Genomic DNA, 17,027 nt, shown 5'->3' on the forward strand with positions numbered 1-17,027 from the left:
ATATATATATATATATATATATATATATATATATATATATATATATATATATATATATATATGTGTGTGTGTGTGTGTGTGTGTGTGTGTGTGCTTTCCTTTATTTAACTTTTTTTATTTGTACTTTTAAACAAATATGCTCATGCTTTGTTTATATTTGTTCATTTAATATGGCACCTTTGACAGATAATCGTACCGGTGCCTGAAAACTGTTGCAAATGGCAAAGCTCTGGACACTGTAATTGGTACAATGCCTCATGGGTTTCATTACACAGCTTAAATGAAATACCTTAGCGTAATTACAGCACGAATGCATCCATAAAATGAACACAAAATGGCTGCATTTGGCCTTGAGTTTAAACTGTACCTCGTAACTCCATCCGAAGAAAAACCCAAGCACTTGCGAGGAGGAGCGAAAACCAGAAACCCATCTCCTCCAATCACACGCCGCCAAAACAAATCTGTAAAAACAAGACCGAAAGGAACATATGTAAAAGACACACACGCACCGAAGAAGGTCTCAGACGTTATAAAGGCTCCTTTTCATTTTTTCCATTTTTTTACCAGTCCATTGACGCGCTTGTTTTGAATAAGTTCAAGTTTTGAGAGGGAACCTTAGGAACACTTCAAAGTGAAGCTCAGGGAGTGTTTCTATACCGCATGGAAAGAGCTCTCTCGGGTTCACGGCCATTACGCCACGCTTTAGCCTCCTCCGGTACTCCCTATCTCTCTCTCAAAGCCAACAGCGCTTGCATTTCAGTCAGGTTGCAATCTCTTCAAATTACCAACCACACTGGAACAAATAATAGTGATTTACTTAATTAAAAACTAAACATTTTCCCATCTAAATAAACAAAAGAAATTGAAAGCGCTGGCTCCTTGAGGCATCTCCCTCGGTCCATTAGTTGCAGTCCAATGGGCTTTGATAGGAATTAACTCACACTCAATTATACTCTGTGCCCGCAAACAGTCCCAGACGCCAAACCGTGAATGCGCCGACTGCAATCTCCCTGAATGGATGGAGGGCTTTCGGTCGGAGCGTACGCACGCTGTATTTAGATGTTCTTTAAACATATCCCTTCATTTTCTCTGTCTGTCTGTTTTTTCATCACGCTCGCCCAGAGAGGTTTTCAGTCTTTCATCAGCACTGGGGCTCAAGCTCCCAGCATTCCTATGAAAGCTCTGTTATTTTGCATGGGGGCACTTTTATGTTTAACACTTTGGGACTTTGGGAAAAGCATTTTTTTTAACATATTCTTGAGTAACGTTAGTGGGCCTTTTCTAGGTAAATTTTTGCATTGTGCCATCTAAAGCTAAACTAGATTATTTCGATTCATGAAATTCAGGAGGCTAGCTTAGCTTTGCAGTTTAATTTGATATTTAAATGCTCAAGGTCGTAAAAATACTATGCTTAAGTATATAAAGAGAGCGCATGATTGTCCGTCATTCACAAATGTAAATGTCACAGGTTTATGTTATATTTAATTAAATATGTTTAATAAGACACTGTTACTTTAAATTGAAATACAGTATATACATAGTCATTTAAAAGTCAATATATAACATTGCGTTATATATACAGTACTTTTATTTCTGTAAATCAAAGTCACGGTTTACAAAAAAATATTAAACTGCTGTTTCTGTATCAGATCATATTAAAAAGTTTCTGAAGGATCTTTAATAAAATAGATTTAAAGATTATATTTCAGTTGAGCTTGCAGTGGATATTAGGAAATATATAATAATATATAACATATAATAATAGAATGAGAGTATGATTTCTGAAGCATTGTGTAACACTGAAGACTGAGGCAATGGTTACAAAAAATTCAGCTTTCCATCAGAGGAATATACTATATTTTAAATTATATTGAGTCTGAAAACATTTTAAATCATGAATATTACCGTTTTATCATATTCTTGTTCTAATAGAAGCTTAAGAAACTTCTTTCAAAAACATTTAAAACAATCCAACTGATCCCAAACTTTTAAGGCTAGCATATACCATGAACAAAATATTATATCATGATCTGAGCTATTTTATTTCACAACTATGATGTAGTTCTTTATGGTCTTTATGATATGAAAAAAACGTAGTATGTAAGAATGTTTTGTTGCTAGTGTTACTATCACAAAAAACTAATACAAACCTATATTCAAAAAGTGACAAGTAAACAGTCAGTGATTAAATAAGAATTCATCATTTTCACTGTGTAAATCAAATACATATTTCTTCTTATTAAAGTAAAAAAAAAGTAATTCAATGCAGAGTGAGAGATTTTCTATCATTTGTTGTTTGATTAAATAAACGACAGACAGCAGGAATATTAGACTGCTGTCACTTTAAGAGCTGCTTAGATCCTACATACTCTTTTTCAGCTGTTTGATTTCACTTAAGATCTATTATTTAATTTGATTTCACTAAAGAACTATTATTTAATTAAGAAGATACTTGCAAAGATGGACATATGTTCATTTAACTATTTTCACAACACCGCCCAAATGTTTACAAAAAGAAGGTTGAACTATTATTCTCACTGTATTGTTGCTGCAAGCTCAATGTTCAATAGACACTGTGTGTTGTTGTGAAAATGAAACGACTTTCTTTGTGCTTCCAAAAGAGGACACAACTAGAAATCAGAGGTCAAGTTGTATTTACAACACCATTTCCAGAACAGATCAACACAAATATAATACTAGAGCGTGTTGAGGGTATTTATGGAGGACAGAGGCTGCACACAGAGACTATAAAGTGTGGAAATTCCACCTTCGCAAGGACAGTCTGGTGCTTCTGACTCACAACCTGTAAGTAAGTCATGTTTTCTTATTAAAATAATCTGCTACTTACTATTCAAACAAGCTTTGAGCGGTGTAGAATTGTGTTGTTTGTCGTTTCTTCGATCACAAATGCAGACATGGTTTTATGTTTACGTGGGATGCAGTGTGTAAGTAGACAGCATAATTAGTAATTATTTTTAATGGCTTTTATAGTTTTGGTGGCATAGCACCGGGACACAGCATCTCATTACAGTAAGGGACATAAAATTTCTGCCACACGATTGAGGTATTCAGCCAATCACAACGCACTGGATACCTGGCCAATCAGACCACACCTCTCTTTTTTAGAATGTTGAGCTTTGTACAAATCGACTCGTTTACGGAAGGCGGGGCTTAGAGGAGAAATGGAAAATAAAGTGGTTTTTGAACCTTAAACTCCATAAACACATCGCATCACACCAAATATACTAAAAAAAATTATTTTGAGCAACATCATATGACCCCATTAAAGCTACCTACAAGCCAGACCAAATTAAGCCAGCTCTGACCCACACTTCTAGCGATTTTATTGCATGATTAATATTTAAACTAAACTGAGCTAGACAATGACGTCTCTAAACTCAATAATAAAATGCCTTTACTTAAAAATTGAATGTTTAATCTTGTCATTATATATTACTGACTCTCTATTCTATAATTTGACACTGTTAAGTGCTTTGACACAAGGACACAAAGTTGACTCGATGCCATTTTATAGGGACTGTCCCACTTTTAAGTGTAAATTTACGATTATTTTAGTGCTTATACAGTACATTCAAAGAGCTACTCGTTCTCTTCTTAACTAGCTACTTGTGTCAGTCTCTGCACCGCCTCTGCATATACACAACGTGATCTTTGAACAAAAACTTTGGTTTCACAGAAAACTATGTGAGCATGATTATGACTACTTTACTTGGGCTCATGCCCCTATAAAAAGACACTAGCGATGCACCTTTTTTCTCCTTCTCATTCTAATGTTCCCAGAGTGCACTGTGGACTAATCAAAAGAGAAACTCACAGTTTTTGTTCCGACTTCACTGCTGTGCGAGTCACTGCTCGTTGAGAAAATTAACTTCTCCCTTCTTTTCTTTTTGACACAAACCTTATTTTGGTGCGTCGGAGCTCTGTCAGGGAGATGTGAAGAGGGTTCGAAGTTATGTCTGGAGTCTGAAGCTCTTCTGAATGACTCAGCGATTCCTGTCCAGGTCTTTAATGAGATGTTCTTCAGGCCTGTCTAACCTCCCTTCTCCACCGTCCCCAAAGACAAACAAGTACCTTAATTATTGCAGGGAAAACATCAGCATGGCACAGGAAAGGGAAATTCATTAATTAATTTTCTCAATTTGTTTTGTTCATGTTTTCGTGTCTTGTCAAGTTATGTTACTGCAACAGTAGCATTCGTTTACCTGAAAAGACGAGCAAAGGTAAAACACAGATTTTAAGTTTATGGAGATACTTTCCACTATGAAAAGAACTAATTGGACTAAAACTACTACTAATAAACTTTATATTGAAAATAGAAATCTAATCATTAATGATCATTAATGAACTGAAAACTGGAGTAACGGTTGATGAAAATTCAGCTTTGTAGCACAGGAATAAATTCGTTTTTAAAATATATTAACATAGAAATTGCAATTCATATTTCACAATATTAATTAATATTAAATTCAGTCTGATGAGCATATATATATGTGTGTGTGGAACAAACAAAACCTTTATAGTGGCTTTTTTTGGTCCTATATACTAATATAATATTGACATTGTAATGTCTCTCAGAATAAGAATTATGATCTCCCTTGGTATATTGAACAGCACTGTAATCTGTGCACATACTGGCTGTTACATCGGCATGTCAATATGATTCCTTCATGCTGTCAAGGATGCCATTCCACTCAGTGACAACTGATGCTTGTGCTGCAGTTTGTTTACATCTCATATATGTCCTTGTCAGTCTCCTTGTGTCTTCAGACGTGTGAAAGTTGAAAGATATGAAATTCGATTCCCTGTAGGTACATTCTCAGTATGGTTTCTGGCTGGGCCAGGGAGGTATCACAGGCATTGACCCTCTCAGGTACATTTTAATGCTTTTTTTTTTTTTTCCTCATTACATCATCAAACGACCCAACACTCAAGCCTGGGCCTATTGGATGCAAAAACAGCATGAAATTTCCCAATGTGCAGAAAATGAGACCGGCTCTCTGCTCTCTGACTGGGACATTCCAAATCCAAGTACCTGTTTCACAACTAGCATCTCCAGGGCTGGCAGAACTCAGTTATACATTCAGCGCTTTGTAGTAGCACATAAATAAAATATGTACTGTATATAAGCATAGGAAGCCTTTTTCAAACACATTTAAAAATCTCACAAATCCCATTCTGAATAGTAGTGTATACTGTGTGTATGTGTATATATATATATATATATATATATATATATATATATATATATATATATATATATATATATATATATATATATATATGTCTCAGATGTTTACTGAAGTAGCATTTGTTTAAAAAAATGCAGTAAAAACTACAATATTGTCTGTTCTATTTAATATATTTCAAATAAATTATTCCTGTGATGTAAAGCTGAATCTTCGACATCATTTATCCAGTCTCTAGTCTCACAAAGATCCTTGAGATATGATTTTAATATATTAATGTAATAGAACTATTAATTTCCATTAAAAAATATATAACTCAAATTTTTTACGAATTTAGCAAATGAGACATTTTATTGTAAATTTGAACTTTAAATTAAGATAATTTAAGATAGATTATTAAGATAAATTAAGATACTTTTTTATTTTTATAGATTATAGTATGTAAGTAGTAAGTATTTAAAAAAATTATCTCAACTGAAGCATTTTTTAATTATAATTTTTTTTTATTATACATTCAAATATACAAAAAACATGTTTTTGGAACATGTTGCAATGCAGTATGGGTTTATATGTTATTTAATGCGATGATCATATATTTAGATATTTATTATTTATATATTATTTAATAGATGGTATATTAATCAATATATTCATGCTCATCTCGTCAGTAAAGTTCATTAGCAGTACATTTCAATCACCTGTTTTCATGCAGAACCGTAGATCTACGCAATATCAGGTTCTGAACTCAATATTGCTTAGTTTGTCAGTGATCTAGGGCTCTGTGTATTAACTGCCGCTCCATTTGAAATCAGGTGACGAGATGAGCATGACTATATCGATGTATATATAATGCCTAGCCCTATGATTTTTATTGACATCTGTTGAATGAAAATCACATGTTTGAATCCTGGTGAACACTAATGAACACCAAAACACTAATACAGGAAGTCATCAACAGATTGCAGTATTACGCCAGTAAAAGCAAGGAATTTTAAGGCCACTAATGGATTTCACCCACTTTTAGCTTCCCGAGGCGGCAGCGCTGTTAAAATGCTCTTTGTTTTGACTCTTTGTCGTACCTTTTCAACTTAGTATCTCAGCTTCCACACAAAAATACTTCTCCGTCTTTCCCTCATCCTTCCCCTTGACACAGAAGTCAACTTAAAACTGACAAGGGAGAGAGAGAGAGAGAAAGCGAGAACGGCCTTCTTTCAAGCCTCTATCTCCTCACTCTTACTTGTCTTCTTAAAGCCAAAGGAGAGATGCGAGAAAAAGAGGAAAAGTATATAAAGCCGAGCAGAAATAAAAAGCCAAGGTGTCTTTGAGCGTGATAAAACACTTGCATGTGAGCGAACGCGGCTTACCTGTTGAGCCTCACCGCTCGCCTTTGTCTCGCCTCATCTGGAGCTTCTTTCTGAAGACGTTCAACCAGCTCTGCGGAGGAAACGCTAGTGGGGCTCCCCTCCTCCTGACGCTTTCTTAACAACCTGACAGAAATGGAGGAGTGAAAACAGGGAGGATGAGTGAATAGGAATGAGATGAGGTGACGCGCAAACTGCTGACTGCAAAAATGCCGAGGAACCCTTGTAACGTGGCACTCCATCTCACGCTCGGCCTCTGCCCCTTGGTCTCATCATATTCAGCCATTAGCGAGCATTTAATGAGCTTTAACGGAGCTACAGAAGGATGCGACACACAGGACACGGCCTTTCTAATGGACTACATCTAGAACAACTCAGAGGTTTTCCTTTCTAGCTCTTTCTTGCTTTGTTTCTATGTTGAGGGACCTCGGTACCTTTGTCGACACCGAAGTGAACGCAGCAGTCTCCACAGTCACCAGTTTTGTAACATTTATGCTCATGCATAATATATACGGCACAGACTATTCGCTTTATTTTATATACTGAACACTCCTAAGGGGCCGCCTTGGCTCTCTCACTGCGCACAGCAACAGATTTTACACAGAATTCATTTTCCACGACTGAATATTTGATTGTGCGCTCAAAAGCATTTTTTTACATTATTATATGCCACATGACGGAAGAAAGAAAACTTGAGACGTGGATTGACTTTCTGGTGTCACCGCTAAGAAAAAGCTGTTGTAATTTTGAGTGATTCTAGACAAAGGGCAAAGATTTTTCTTCTGTGGAAACGTCTATTTTTATAAAAACTCAGGACATGGGTCTATGGTTATGGTTCATTTCATCTTACTCTAGAGAATTTAGGTTTTCTAAAATACTGTTTTACCAGACAATGTGTATGTATCACTGTTCTATTGGTTGCATACCTCACACTAAAACTAAGAACTACTGAGCCATACTTTAAAATGCATGTATGAATTTCATAATAAAAAATTATAGAAAAATAGCAAATAAGGTCTTTCCTTAAAAAAAAAAAAAAATATATATATATATATATATATATATATATATATATATATATATATATATATATATATATATATATATATATATATATATATATATGTGTGTGTATATATATATATATATATATATATATATATATATATATATATATACACACACACACACATGTAATGCTGGAAATTTTTATATTATATTATATTTATATTTTTGCATTATATTATATATATTTATTAACATATTCTTTGATGTATATTGATCAAATAAACGCAGACTTGGTGTTTAAGAGACTTCTATTAAAACTACAACCAACCCCAAACTAGCCAATACACAGCTAGTGTGTCTCTGTATTATTATATTATATAATTATTTATGAGGGATAAAAAGGTGTTCTATTTGTGCTGTAACATTTCAAAAACTACGAAAGAAATTAAATGGAGTGTGCTCTTTTGCTTTTTTTTCTTTGGATCAATAAAGACAACTCTCCTTCACAAGAGAAGGTCATCATTATTCTACATCGGTTTGTTTAGCGTTCAAATTTTCAGAATCCTCACAACAACATAAAAAAGTCATTTATTCTTCAGATATACTCTCTCAATTAATAATAAAAAAACACCGTCTTTCATAAAAGACATACATTAAATGCTACAAGGTCTCACATGAAAGCATTTTCACGGAATCTGGGCGACTAAGAAGTACATTGAATCTGAATGTGTTTACAGCAAGAAGTGAAGCTCAGTCACGAGAGGAGACAGATCATAGATTTCAGCTGAACTGGGTGGAGTGCTCTTATAGCTCTATGTGCCTGTATCAAGGCCGCGGCCTTCAGAGCGCACACACACATAAAACTACACGCACACATACAACAGACACACACGGCGAGGCGCGCTTCACAAGTGGAAGGAGGCATGGGGTAGGTGCTTCATAGAGAGCTGGAGAGACAGATGTGAACAGCTGGGGCCTGTTGCTCAGTCATTATATTGAGTGGCCCCCAGGCACAGGTTAATGCGATCCCACACATTCACATATATACACGCGCACACACATATGCAAATGCGGGCTCATGCATTGCACAACAGCAAAAACAAAGCCATGCTAATTAAAGAAACGCGCACGGTCAGTAATTACATAAAATAAAAAAGCTGCCTGCATATACAAAGAAAGAACTGCACAGTAAGCTACAGGAAAAATGAAAGAAAAAAAAGGCAAACAGGCAAGGCACATACAACTTCAGAAAACAGAGGGATGTGGGGGTCAAAAGTGAATGAGAGATAGATGGGGTGAGGCTAACCAGAGGAAAGAGAGGAAAAAAAGTGAAGTACCAGGAGACACAGATGCTGCAAAGTTAGTTCACATAAAGTGAAGATCACGCACATTCGTACACACACACACACACACACACACACACACACACGGACACACAACCAAACCGTGTCAGGAGAGATCCAGGAAAAATGGTCAAGGAAAGCAGTATCCTCAGCGATAAAGGCAGAAGGGTCTCTGTAAGTAAAAATGTATGTGAGAGATTGTGGTGTACAATATAAAACAAAAAAACTCTCATGTAATACAAATGTGCTTCATTGAAAATGAATAGCGACCTACACGGTAACCTTTCTGAGCATCAAAACACTGAATTCAGTTGCCAGCCTTGCTCACTGCAATAAAGACAGGGGAAAAAATGCCTTCCTTATGTGTTTCTAATACAAAACAGTCCCAATGTACAGGTAATTTTGATAATGTATAATAAATAATAATAAAATATATAGTGCACACACACACGCACACTATAAATGACTGTATGTCTCTATATATCACATTTATACACATTGTATTATATATACACCTATTATATGTACACATTGAATGTACTTTGTATTGTACAATTTAATGTGTGCATTAATAATATTATTAAAATATATTATCCACACAAGTGCTGTCAAATAACTAATTTTAATTAATTGCATCCAAAACAAGTGTGTATTCATATATACATAATAAATATACATAGTACACATACATACATATATTATATATATATATATATTTATAATATATAATACATTTTAATACTTACATATACACAGAGAAAGACACACACACGTGTAATATTAAATTGTAAATTGTTGAATTAAATATATATATATATATATATATATATCAAATATAAACTCATATACTAATAGTATTAACAACAAAAACAACAATATATTTATTTATGCGTTAATTTTACATTTTTTTTTTTGATGACAGGCCTGGTTGGCAGTCACTGTTTTCTTTACTGCCAACATACAGCAAGCGGCTTACATTTGGATTTGTTTATGGACTATTTTTAGTATATAACTAGTCATTTCTTCCATGAATCCATCTTCGCGTACACACTAATGTGGAAGAGTTCCCTTTGCACAGATACACACTCCAAAACACATCAGCACACACCATCTATTCGCTTTTTAAAGCACAGCGAGAGGGAGACAGGAAGTTTAATTACGGAACGCAGCAGCTACAGGTTACACAGATAAAAGATGAGGGGAAAAAGGTTTTATAGACACTAATAACCAAATTCATGAGAGAGAATTTAACTCTCCCAGCAGTTCACTTTAAACAGAGCTGTATTTAATGAAAAAGGACCCCACTGACCCATCCGCACCTCAGAAGGCCCGAGCTCAAGATCGGATCCCATTTGTGAGCTCTGAGCCTAGGAATTACAACCTAACCCCGTAGCCTTCATGATCTGTATCCTACAGACCCGCTGTCAGCTTGAGGCTGTTAACGGCAGAGCGCTGTGCTAATACCGTACAACAGCAGTGTGATTAGTGCCAGATCCAACTGGCATGACTTCTGCAATGCATAACTTCTGGATACAAGTGTGCCAAGGTGGCATAATGCTGTTTTTCTTTTGGATTTAACGAAACTTGACGAAAGTTTCACTGCAACTCTGTCTCAACACGCAAGCGGCTACTTTTTAGCGTTACAAACGATTTCTGTTTCACATAAACGCTGCTCTTTTGACATTTCTATTCATGCTGGAAAAAAAAAACACGGTTTCTTTAAGACGCACACTGCTTTCAACATTGTCAATATTTAAAATGCTTCTTGAGCAGCAAATCAGCAAATTAGAATGATTTCTTAGGAATTCTGTGACACTGAAGACTGAAATAACAGCAAAAGAAAAACAACTGGCTGCTGAAAAACAACTATTTTAAAGGATTCGAGTTCCCCTATTATGGGTTATGAAAGGTTCATAATTTGGTTTTGAGAGACCCCAAACAACAGGTCGATATGCATTCAAGGTCAAAATACATTTTAATTTTAATATATTAATATATAATATTTCTGTTCGATGATTCCCAAGCGATTCGTTCAATGATAAATTTTTCCTAACCTCTCTGGTGATTGGTTGATTGCGTTTAAAGCAGTGTTTGTGAGCTTTTAAAGCTTCAAAAGTACCACCTAGTGGCAAAGAATGAATTCGCATTTTCATTCAGACCAACAAGAAAAGGTCCTTTTCAAACATCCTTTAAACACACACATTAAAGTTTTACTGGATAATGCATGGTGACTTACCGGCCCCCCAAATTTTGTGCATTCTGGTATCTGCCTTTTTAAATGATGGATACGTCTGCTCTCGGTGAAAAGAAGGTATCTTTCTTACGGATATGTAGGATAACTGTGTCGCCTGCCCGTCTGAAAAACACCTATGCTGTTTTTGGAACAGAGACCTTATCTATGACTACGACTAAAAATGGCACATTGAAGAAAGAATTAGGCAACTTAAGAATTACCATCCGATTACATTTGATTCAGTGACCTCCTTTAGATTATGTGATGTGCAAGAAAAACTGAGCAGGTTTTTGTTAAAACATTATCTCTCTTTCCCTCATGGGAGAGTTTAGCCCACTTCCGTGGTAGAGATTTACATTGACTTGAATGTAGGTTAGTTCATTACATGCCGATATATTTTTTTATTTAATCTTTTATGGTTTCTGTGTGTGCGCACTTGTGTGTGAGCGCATGTGTTTTTCTCTGTTTGACTTAAAGTAATACACAAAGGTATACGCAACAAAAATAAATAATGAGAAAGGAAATGAATCGGCATCAAACAAAAGCATAAATTCATTTTGCATCATCACACCTTAAAACAATTGATCTGAAACGTCCACGAATCATTGAGCTGTTTAATATCCAAATCGACTGCACTTACTTTCCTGATGTGCATGTTTTATGAACTATTCATTTTTGGAAAAAAAAGGTTGATTCGAGTGCTTACAATCCTTCATGAACAGGCAATAATCTACTTTGCCTGATTTTTGCATGTTCAGCTGACATCCCTAATCAATCTTATTTGTCAGACAAATAATTGCCATACAGAGACCACTTTTTACGTTCATGTTCATTTTGTGTCTTTAAACATCCAATTTAACTCTCAAGTACAATCATTCAAAGGTTTAAGATTTTTGTGTTTTTGCATTAAGTCTCTTACGCCCCTCCCTCGCCTGCAGTTGATCAAAATACAGTAAAAGTAGAAAAGGTAATTTTTAAAAATATTATTACAGTTTAAAGTAACTATTTTATATTTGATTAAATTTTCAAATGTAAATTATTCTTGTATGTAAATCCGAATTTTCTGTGAAATAAACATGTTTTTATTCAGGATTCTTTAAAATAATCTTTTAAAATAATCATTTAATCATTTAACTGAAATGTAAATATTTAGCAACACTGTACATGCCACAGATATATTCACTTCTGATAAATTTAATGCATCCATGCAGAAACAAAAATGATGATAAAAAAGTGCTTTTAACAGTTCGGCAATTATTACTATTATAACTGCTGGGTTTTTTTTTTATTATTATTCCACAGGTTTCTTTTTTTCTTTTTTGTTGACTTTTGTTAATAACTAGTAATATCTAGTAATAACTAGTAATTTGTTCACAATTTCACTGACATTTGCAGCGCACTCCCCAAGCTTTATATTTTCTTCTTGTACCCTTGAATTATCAAGTACAAACACAGTTTTTAGTTTTAGTGTGACTGTATTGCACTTGATGAGAGTTTTGAAGTGTAGCACACTGTGATAAGTACAGCCTTGACCTGAAGACGTCTTGCTCTCTGGGCTGTCTGTGGCTAAGTGCTTAGCTAATGCACTGCTTGAGAGCAAGAACCCGGCGGTCCTCGCGAGCTCTCCGGCATAACCGAACCAACCAATGGGGCTCTGCGACTCTGACTTCATGAGGGATATGCAGCGTGTCACAGAGGGTCAGCGTAAAAGAGGAAATGACTCAGTTGTTGTGCATTAACTTGAAAGAAGCGAGCATGCCACTAATGCTGACATATCTTGCACTTACTAGGCCAAATCTGCTTTAAAAGAGCGGCCGCACACACATAAGTGCACTAAAAACGCACGCGCAACATCAAAACACACCAATCTGCCTATTTCCGATTACAGAAATCAACAAGCGAAGTCTCGGGCGGATCGCCTGGGATCTTCGTGCCGAGGAACGCTACATCGACGTTAAAGGTCACGCGGAGGGGAGCATAAGGACGGCTTTTCTAATCCCTTAGTTGTTGGTGACCCACAAGGGACCGCTTTGAGCAGGTGGAAAAAATGATTAATTTTGGTTAAGAGGGATTTGGACCCCGGATCTGGTTGGTTTTTGCCATGTCCACTCGCACACAAACGCACTCTGCCAATGATACGGGGGGTCAGACGCAGTGTTGAGAGGAAACCAGCTGTGGTAGCCAGATTGATGAGACACTAATCCTCAAATCGGCTCGGTTTTAACCCAAAACCGCAAACGAGCTTCTGAATATGAGCTATTTAATACAGTGATATTCTGACAGCCGACGAGGGGTCAGTTAAGAGACATAGCTACCATGTTTCTGCCGCTTCCGACTGTAATAATGAGACTATCAGAGATTCATTTCAATAATTGCAATCAGAAAATAAGAATGCATTAATTTTTTCTCACCACCAACCCTTGATTTAGGCTGCTGGTCTCCCAAAATTGCAGCGTTATGCTTGGCTTGCTGTGTAGGCCTGTGTCACGGAGAAAAGAAAAGTTTTGATTAAATTTGTCATCAAATCAATCAAATGAAAATGTCAGATAATCAGGTATTCCAACATAAAAACAAAAATGCTTTCATTTATTCATGACTTCCAGAAATAATCAGATTATATAACACGCTTGATAATGCAATCCAGAATAAACGCTACAATGTTTGAAATAGATTTTTAATTAAAATTTAATGAGTCTTAAAGATTAAGGCTCATTTACCAAAGGAAACATTTGCGAGTGTGAGACGCATTCAAATAAGTACACATACTGGAAATACCTCACACTTAATGTGAACTAAATGATGTTTCATTTGGAGAACTGGACTTAACATTTTCAATTCTGTATATGATTCTAAGAAATCCATCTATGACTTGAGAGACGTGCTGTCAGAGTATCATGGGCACAAAACAGGTACATTACTAATTAGCTGTTTAATTCTGTGTCTATAAAACTAACTAAATATAAAATTAAATATGAGAGTACATTAACAGCTATTTATATATATATATGGTCTACTTATTGAACATTAATGAGTAATTGTACATTTTGCTACAGATCAAAAGAAAAGCTAATTATATATATATATATATATATATATATATATATATATATATATATATATATATATATATATATATATATATATATATATATATATATAACAAATAGAAAGGGTTAATTTTCATCTAATTTATATTGAACAAACACAAGTAAATTCATACAGTACAGAGACATATGTCATCACTATACAGAAATAACTTATGGTCTGATTATGAACATAATAACAATAATTAATAATAATAATAATAATAGCTACTAATTTATGTGACTATATGGTATGAAATTTTAAGTGTAAAAACCTGGGGGAAATAAATAAATAAATAAATTGACACGATCTGTCGGTAATGAATGACAATAAAAATCAGTATTTATATAGTTCATGCAACCATATGGTAAAGATCAAATATAAAAGTTTGTTTATGCAGCCTTTAGACATAAATATGCATATAAAAACTGACATATGATCTGGATATGCAATTATTAATAATAATAATCATTAACCATAATTTCTGGGAATAACATATATTTCTAGACATAATCAAATGAAAATTGAGCTCGCACATGCATCAATGTATAATCATAATTCATTTTAAATAAAAAGTTTATGGTTTTAAGGATAAATCATCATTTATATCTAGATGTAAACAAATGCAAATTGACATATGGTGTGAGCATTTAATGACATTACAATAATCAGTAATTATGCAGTTTATGCAACTATTTGAAGGAGGTAATAAATAATATAAAAGTTAATTTCTACCAAGATGTAAACAAAAACAAATTGACATGTGGTCTGCTAAGGCAATTATTCTGAATAATAATCAGCAATTATGTAGAATAATGATGCCAGCACCATGAGTACAGGTGCATGAGTGGAAGAACGGCAGAGAGTGTGTGTGTGTGTGTGTGTGTGTGTGTGTGTGTGTGTTTGTGCGTGCGTGTGTGTGTGTGTGTGTGTGTGTGTGTGTGTGTGTGTGTGTGCGTGCGTGTGTGTGTGTGTGTGTATGCGCGACAATGCGCAAGAAAGAGAGAGGAAGTTGTCAGTAAGACAGAGGGAGGGAGACAGCAAGAATGTGTGAGTGGTAAAATATTATCAGGTCAGTGTGACGAGGGAGAGGGGTCAGATAATAAGACTCAATCGCGCTGAGTGAAACGTACTGGGAAAGAAAATGCTGACGTGTTTCCTCCGCTCCATCCAATTCTGGAAGCGCCAGCCCTCTCGTTCTCTCCCTCGCTCTCTTTTTTATGCAGCGGTGTGGGTTCCACGGCCCACAAACTTTAGCACTTTACTGTCCATCCACGTGCCCATCTATCACAATGAAGGGCTGATGAAGAGACAGGAGGGTGAATGAGTGGAGGAGAGCGAGGGAGGGGAGAAATAAAACGAGGGATGGGGCTCATATTGAAACGGGAGGTCAGAGAAGATGAGCATCGTGGCCAACCTTGTGTGTCCCATTCTCTTATTTACCGCTCCACCACCGTAAGTCTATTACTGATGCTATCTTTCTCTCTCTCACACACACACACACACACACGACAAGACAAACTCAAACAAGCACCGCACATGTGACCTTTTGAGAACACATCTAAAAAAATGCTCATTTGAATAAACGAAACGCCACCAAACAGTGCGGCTGAACATGCTTCATTAGACACAATAATGTGAATGTGCATGTCCTTGTACAGACAAACACACACACGGAGAACTTTAGGGCTAAATTTGTGACGTCAAAGACGGTTTTATATGACACTAATGATCTCAGAAACCTGCTGACATTAGTAGATTTAAAGGAAGAGTTCACTGGAATTAAAGTTCTGTCATCATGTACTCATCCTGGTGTTGTTTCCGCAGAGAAATCTGCGTGTAGGAAATCAACACGAATGGTTGCTAAAAGCCATCAAACCTCAAAACTGACAAAAAGTACTGTAAAAGTGGGTCATACAACTTAATTGAAATGCAATGCAAGAGTGCAATGTAAGTTGTTCTCTAACTTTTAAAAGATATAGCTCTCAAAATTCATTTTCATTTATGTTTCTATTCTTGTTTTCACAATACACACACACACACACAGACATATATATATGTATGAAAATATTATATATAAATCTAAATTGTTATTTATGTGTATAAATATACACATATATGAATATATTTTATTAAAAAGTTTTATGCATTATAAATATATATTAATTAAAAATATAAAGTATATGAATATATATTTAAATACACGTAAACATTTTCTATTTATACTGTATTTGTGTGTAAATTATATAAATTTATATAATGTTATATAAATTAAAAAAGAAGATTTTTATGGTTGAAATGTAATAATTTTCACAATATTACAGTAAATGAGACTTTATTTAAAAACAATTAAAAACATTTTAACATTTTAAATTTTTTTTATATTTTTATTTCACTGATGCCAAACTTAGAACGGTGTTGTATGCTTATTTAAATGTCAAGCCTCACAAATATAGCAATAAATAATTTATTTAATCCAACACTATACACACTGTATTCATTTGGGCCTCAGCAAAAGCGTGCACGCTGACTGCACGGTACAAACGCTGACACACGCGAGCCCTCTTTCCTTCACAAACCCTCATTCAGCACAACTGCTTTAACACAGATCTACAGACTAAAGGTCTCCGAGGACCCACAAACTCACGTCGTGCCAAGCCCATCCGTTGTTTTACCTGAGACACAATCATATCTGACAGTGATGGACACGGCAATGAAGTAGAGCCGTCTCATTGAAGGAGAACACACACACACACACACACACACGCACGCATTAGTGGGCGCCGTACAA

At 35.2% G+C, this 17,027-nt stretch overlaps 1 protein-coding gene across 4 annotated transcripts in view; it reads right to left on the reverse strand.

Moving 5' to 3' along the window:
• nphs1 (NPHS1 adhesion molecule, nephrin) overlaps nucleotides 1-7,117 on the reverse strand; it is a 74,323-nt gene extending 67,206 nt beyond the window's left edge. Inside the window, exons 1-3 of one of the 4 annotated variants that reach the window (XM_043259971.1) lie at nucleotides 6,572-7,117; nucleotides 3,920-4,060; nucleotides 368-461 (exon numbers count right to left, since the gene is read on the reverse strand). In XM_043259971.1, coding sequence (XP_043115906.1) covers nucleotides 368-431 — 64 coding nt within the window. In that variant the 5' untranslated portion in view covers nucleotides 432-461; nucleotides 3,920-4,060; nucleotides 6,572-7,117. Of the gene's footprint in view, nucleotides 1-367; nucleotides 462-3,919; nucleotides 4,093-6,571 lie in introns of all 4 variants that reach the window. The other 3 variants (XM_043259968.1, XM_043259970.1, XM_043259969.1) reach the window with 3 other exon arrangements.
• Nucleotides 7,118-17,027: the final 9,910 nt, after the last annotated feature.

The sequence above is a fragment of the Puntigrus tetrazona genome, chromosome 15, assembly GCF_018831695.1.
Source record: "Puntigrus tetrazona isolate hp1 chromosome 15, ASM1883169v1, whole genome shotgun sequence".
Taxonomy (NCBI): Eukaryota; Metazoa; Chordata; class Actinopteri; order Cypriniformes; family Cyprinidae; genus Puntigrus; species Puntigrus tetrazona.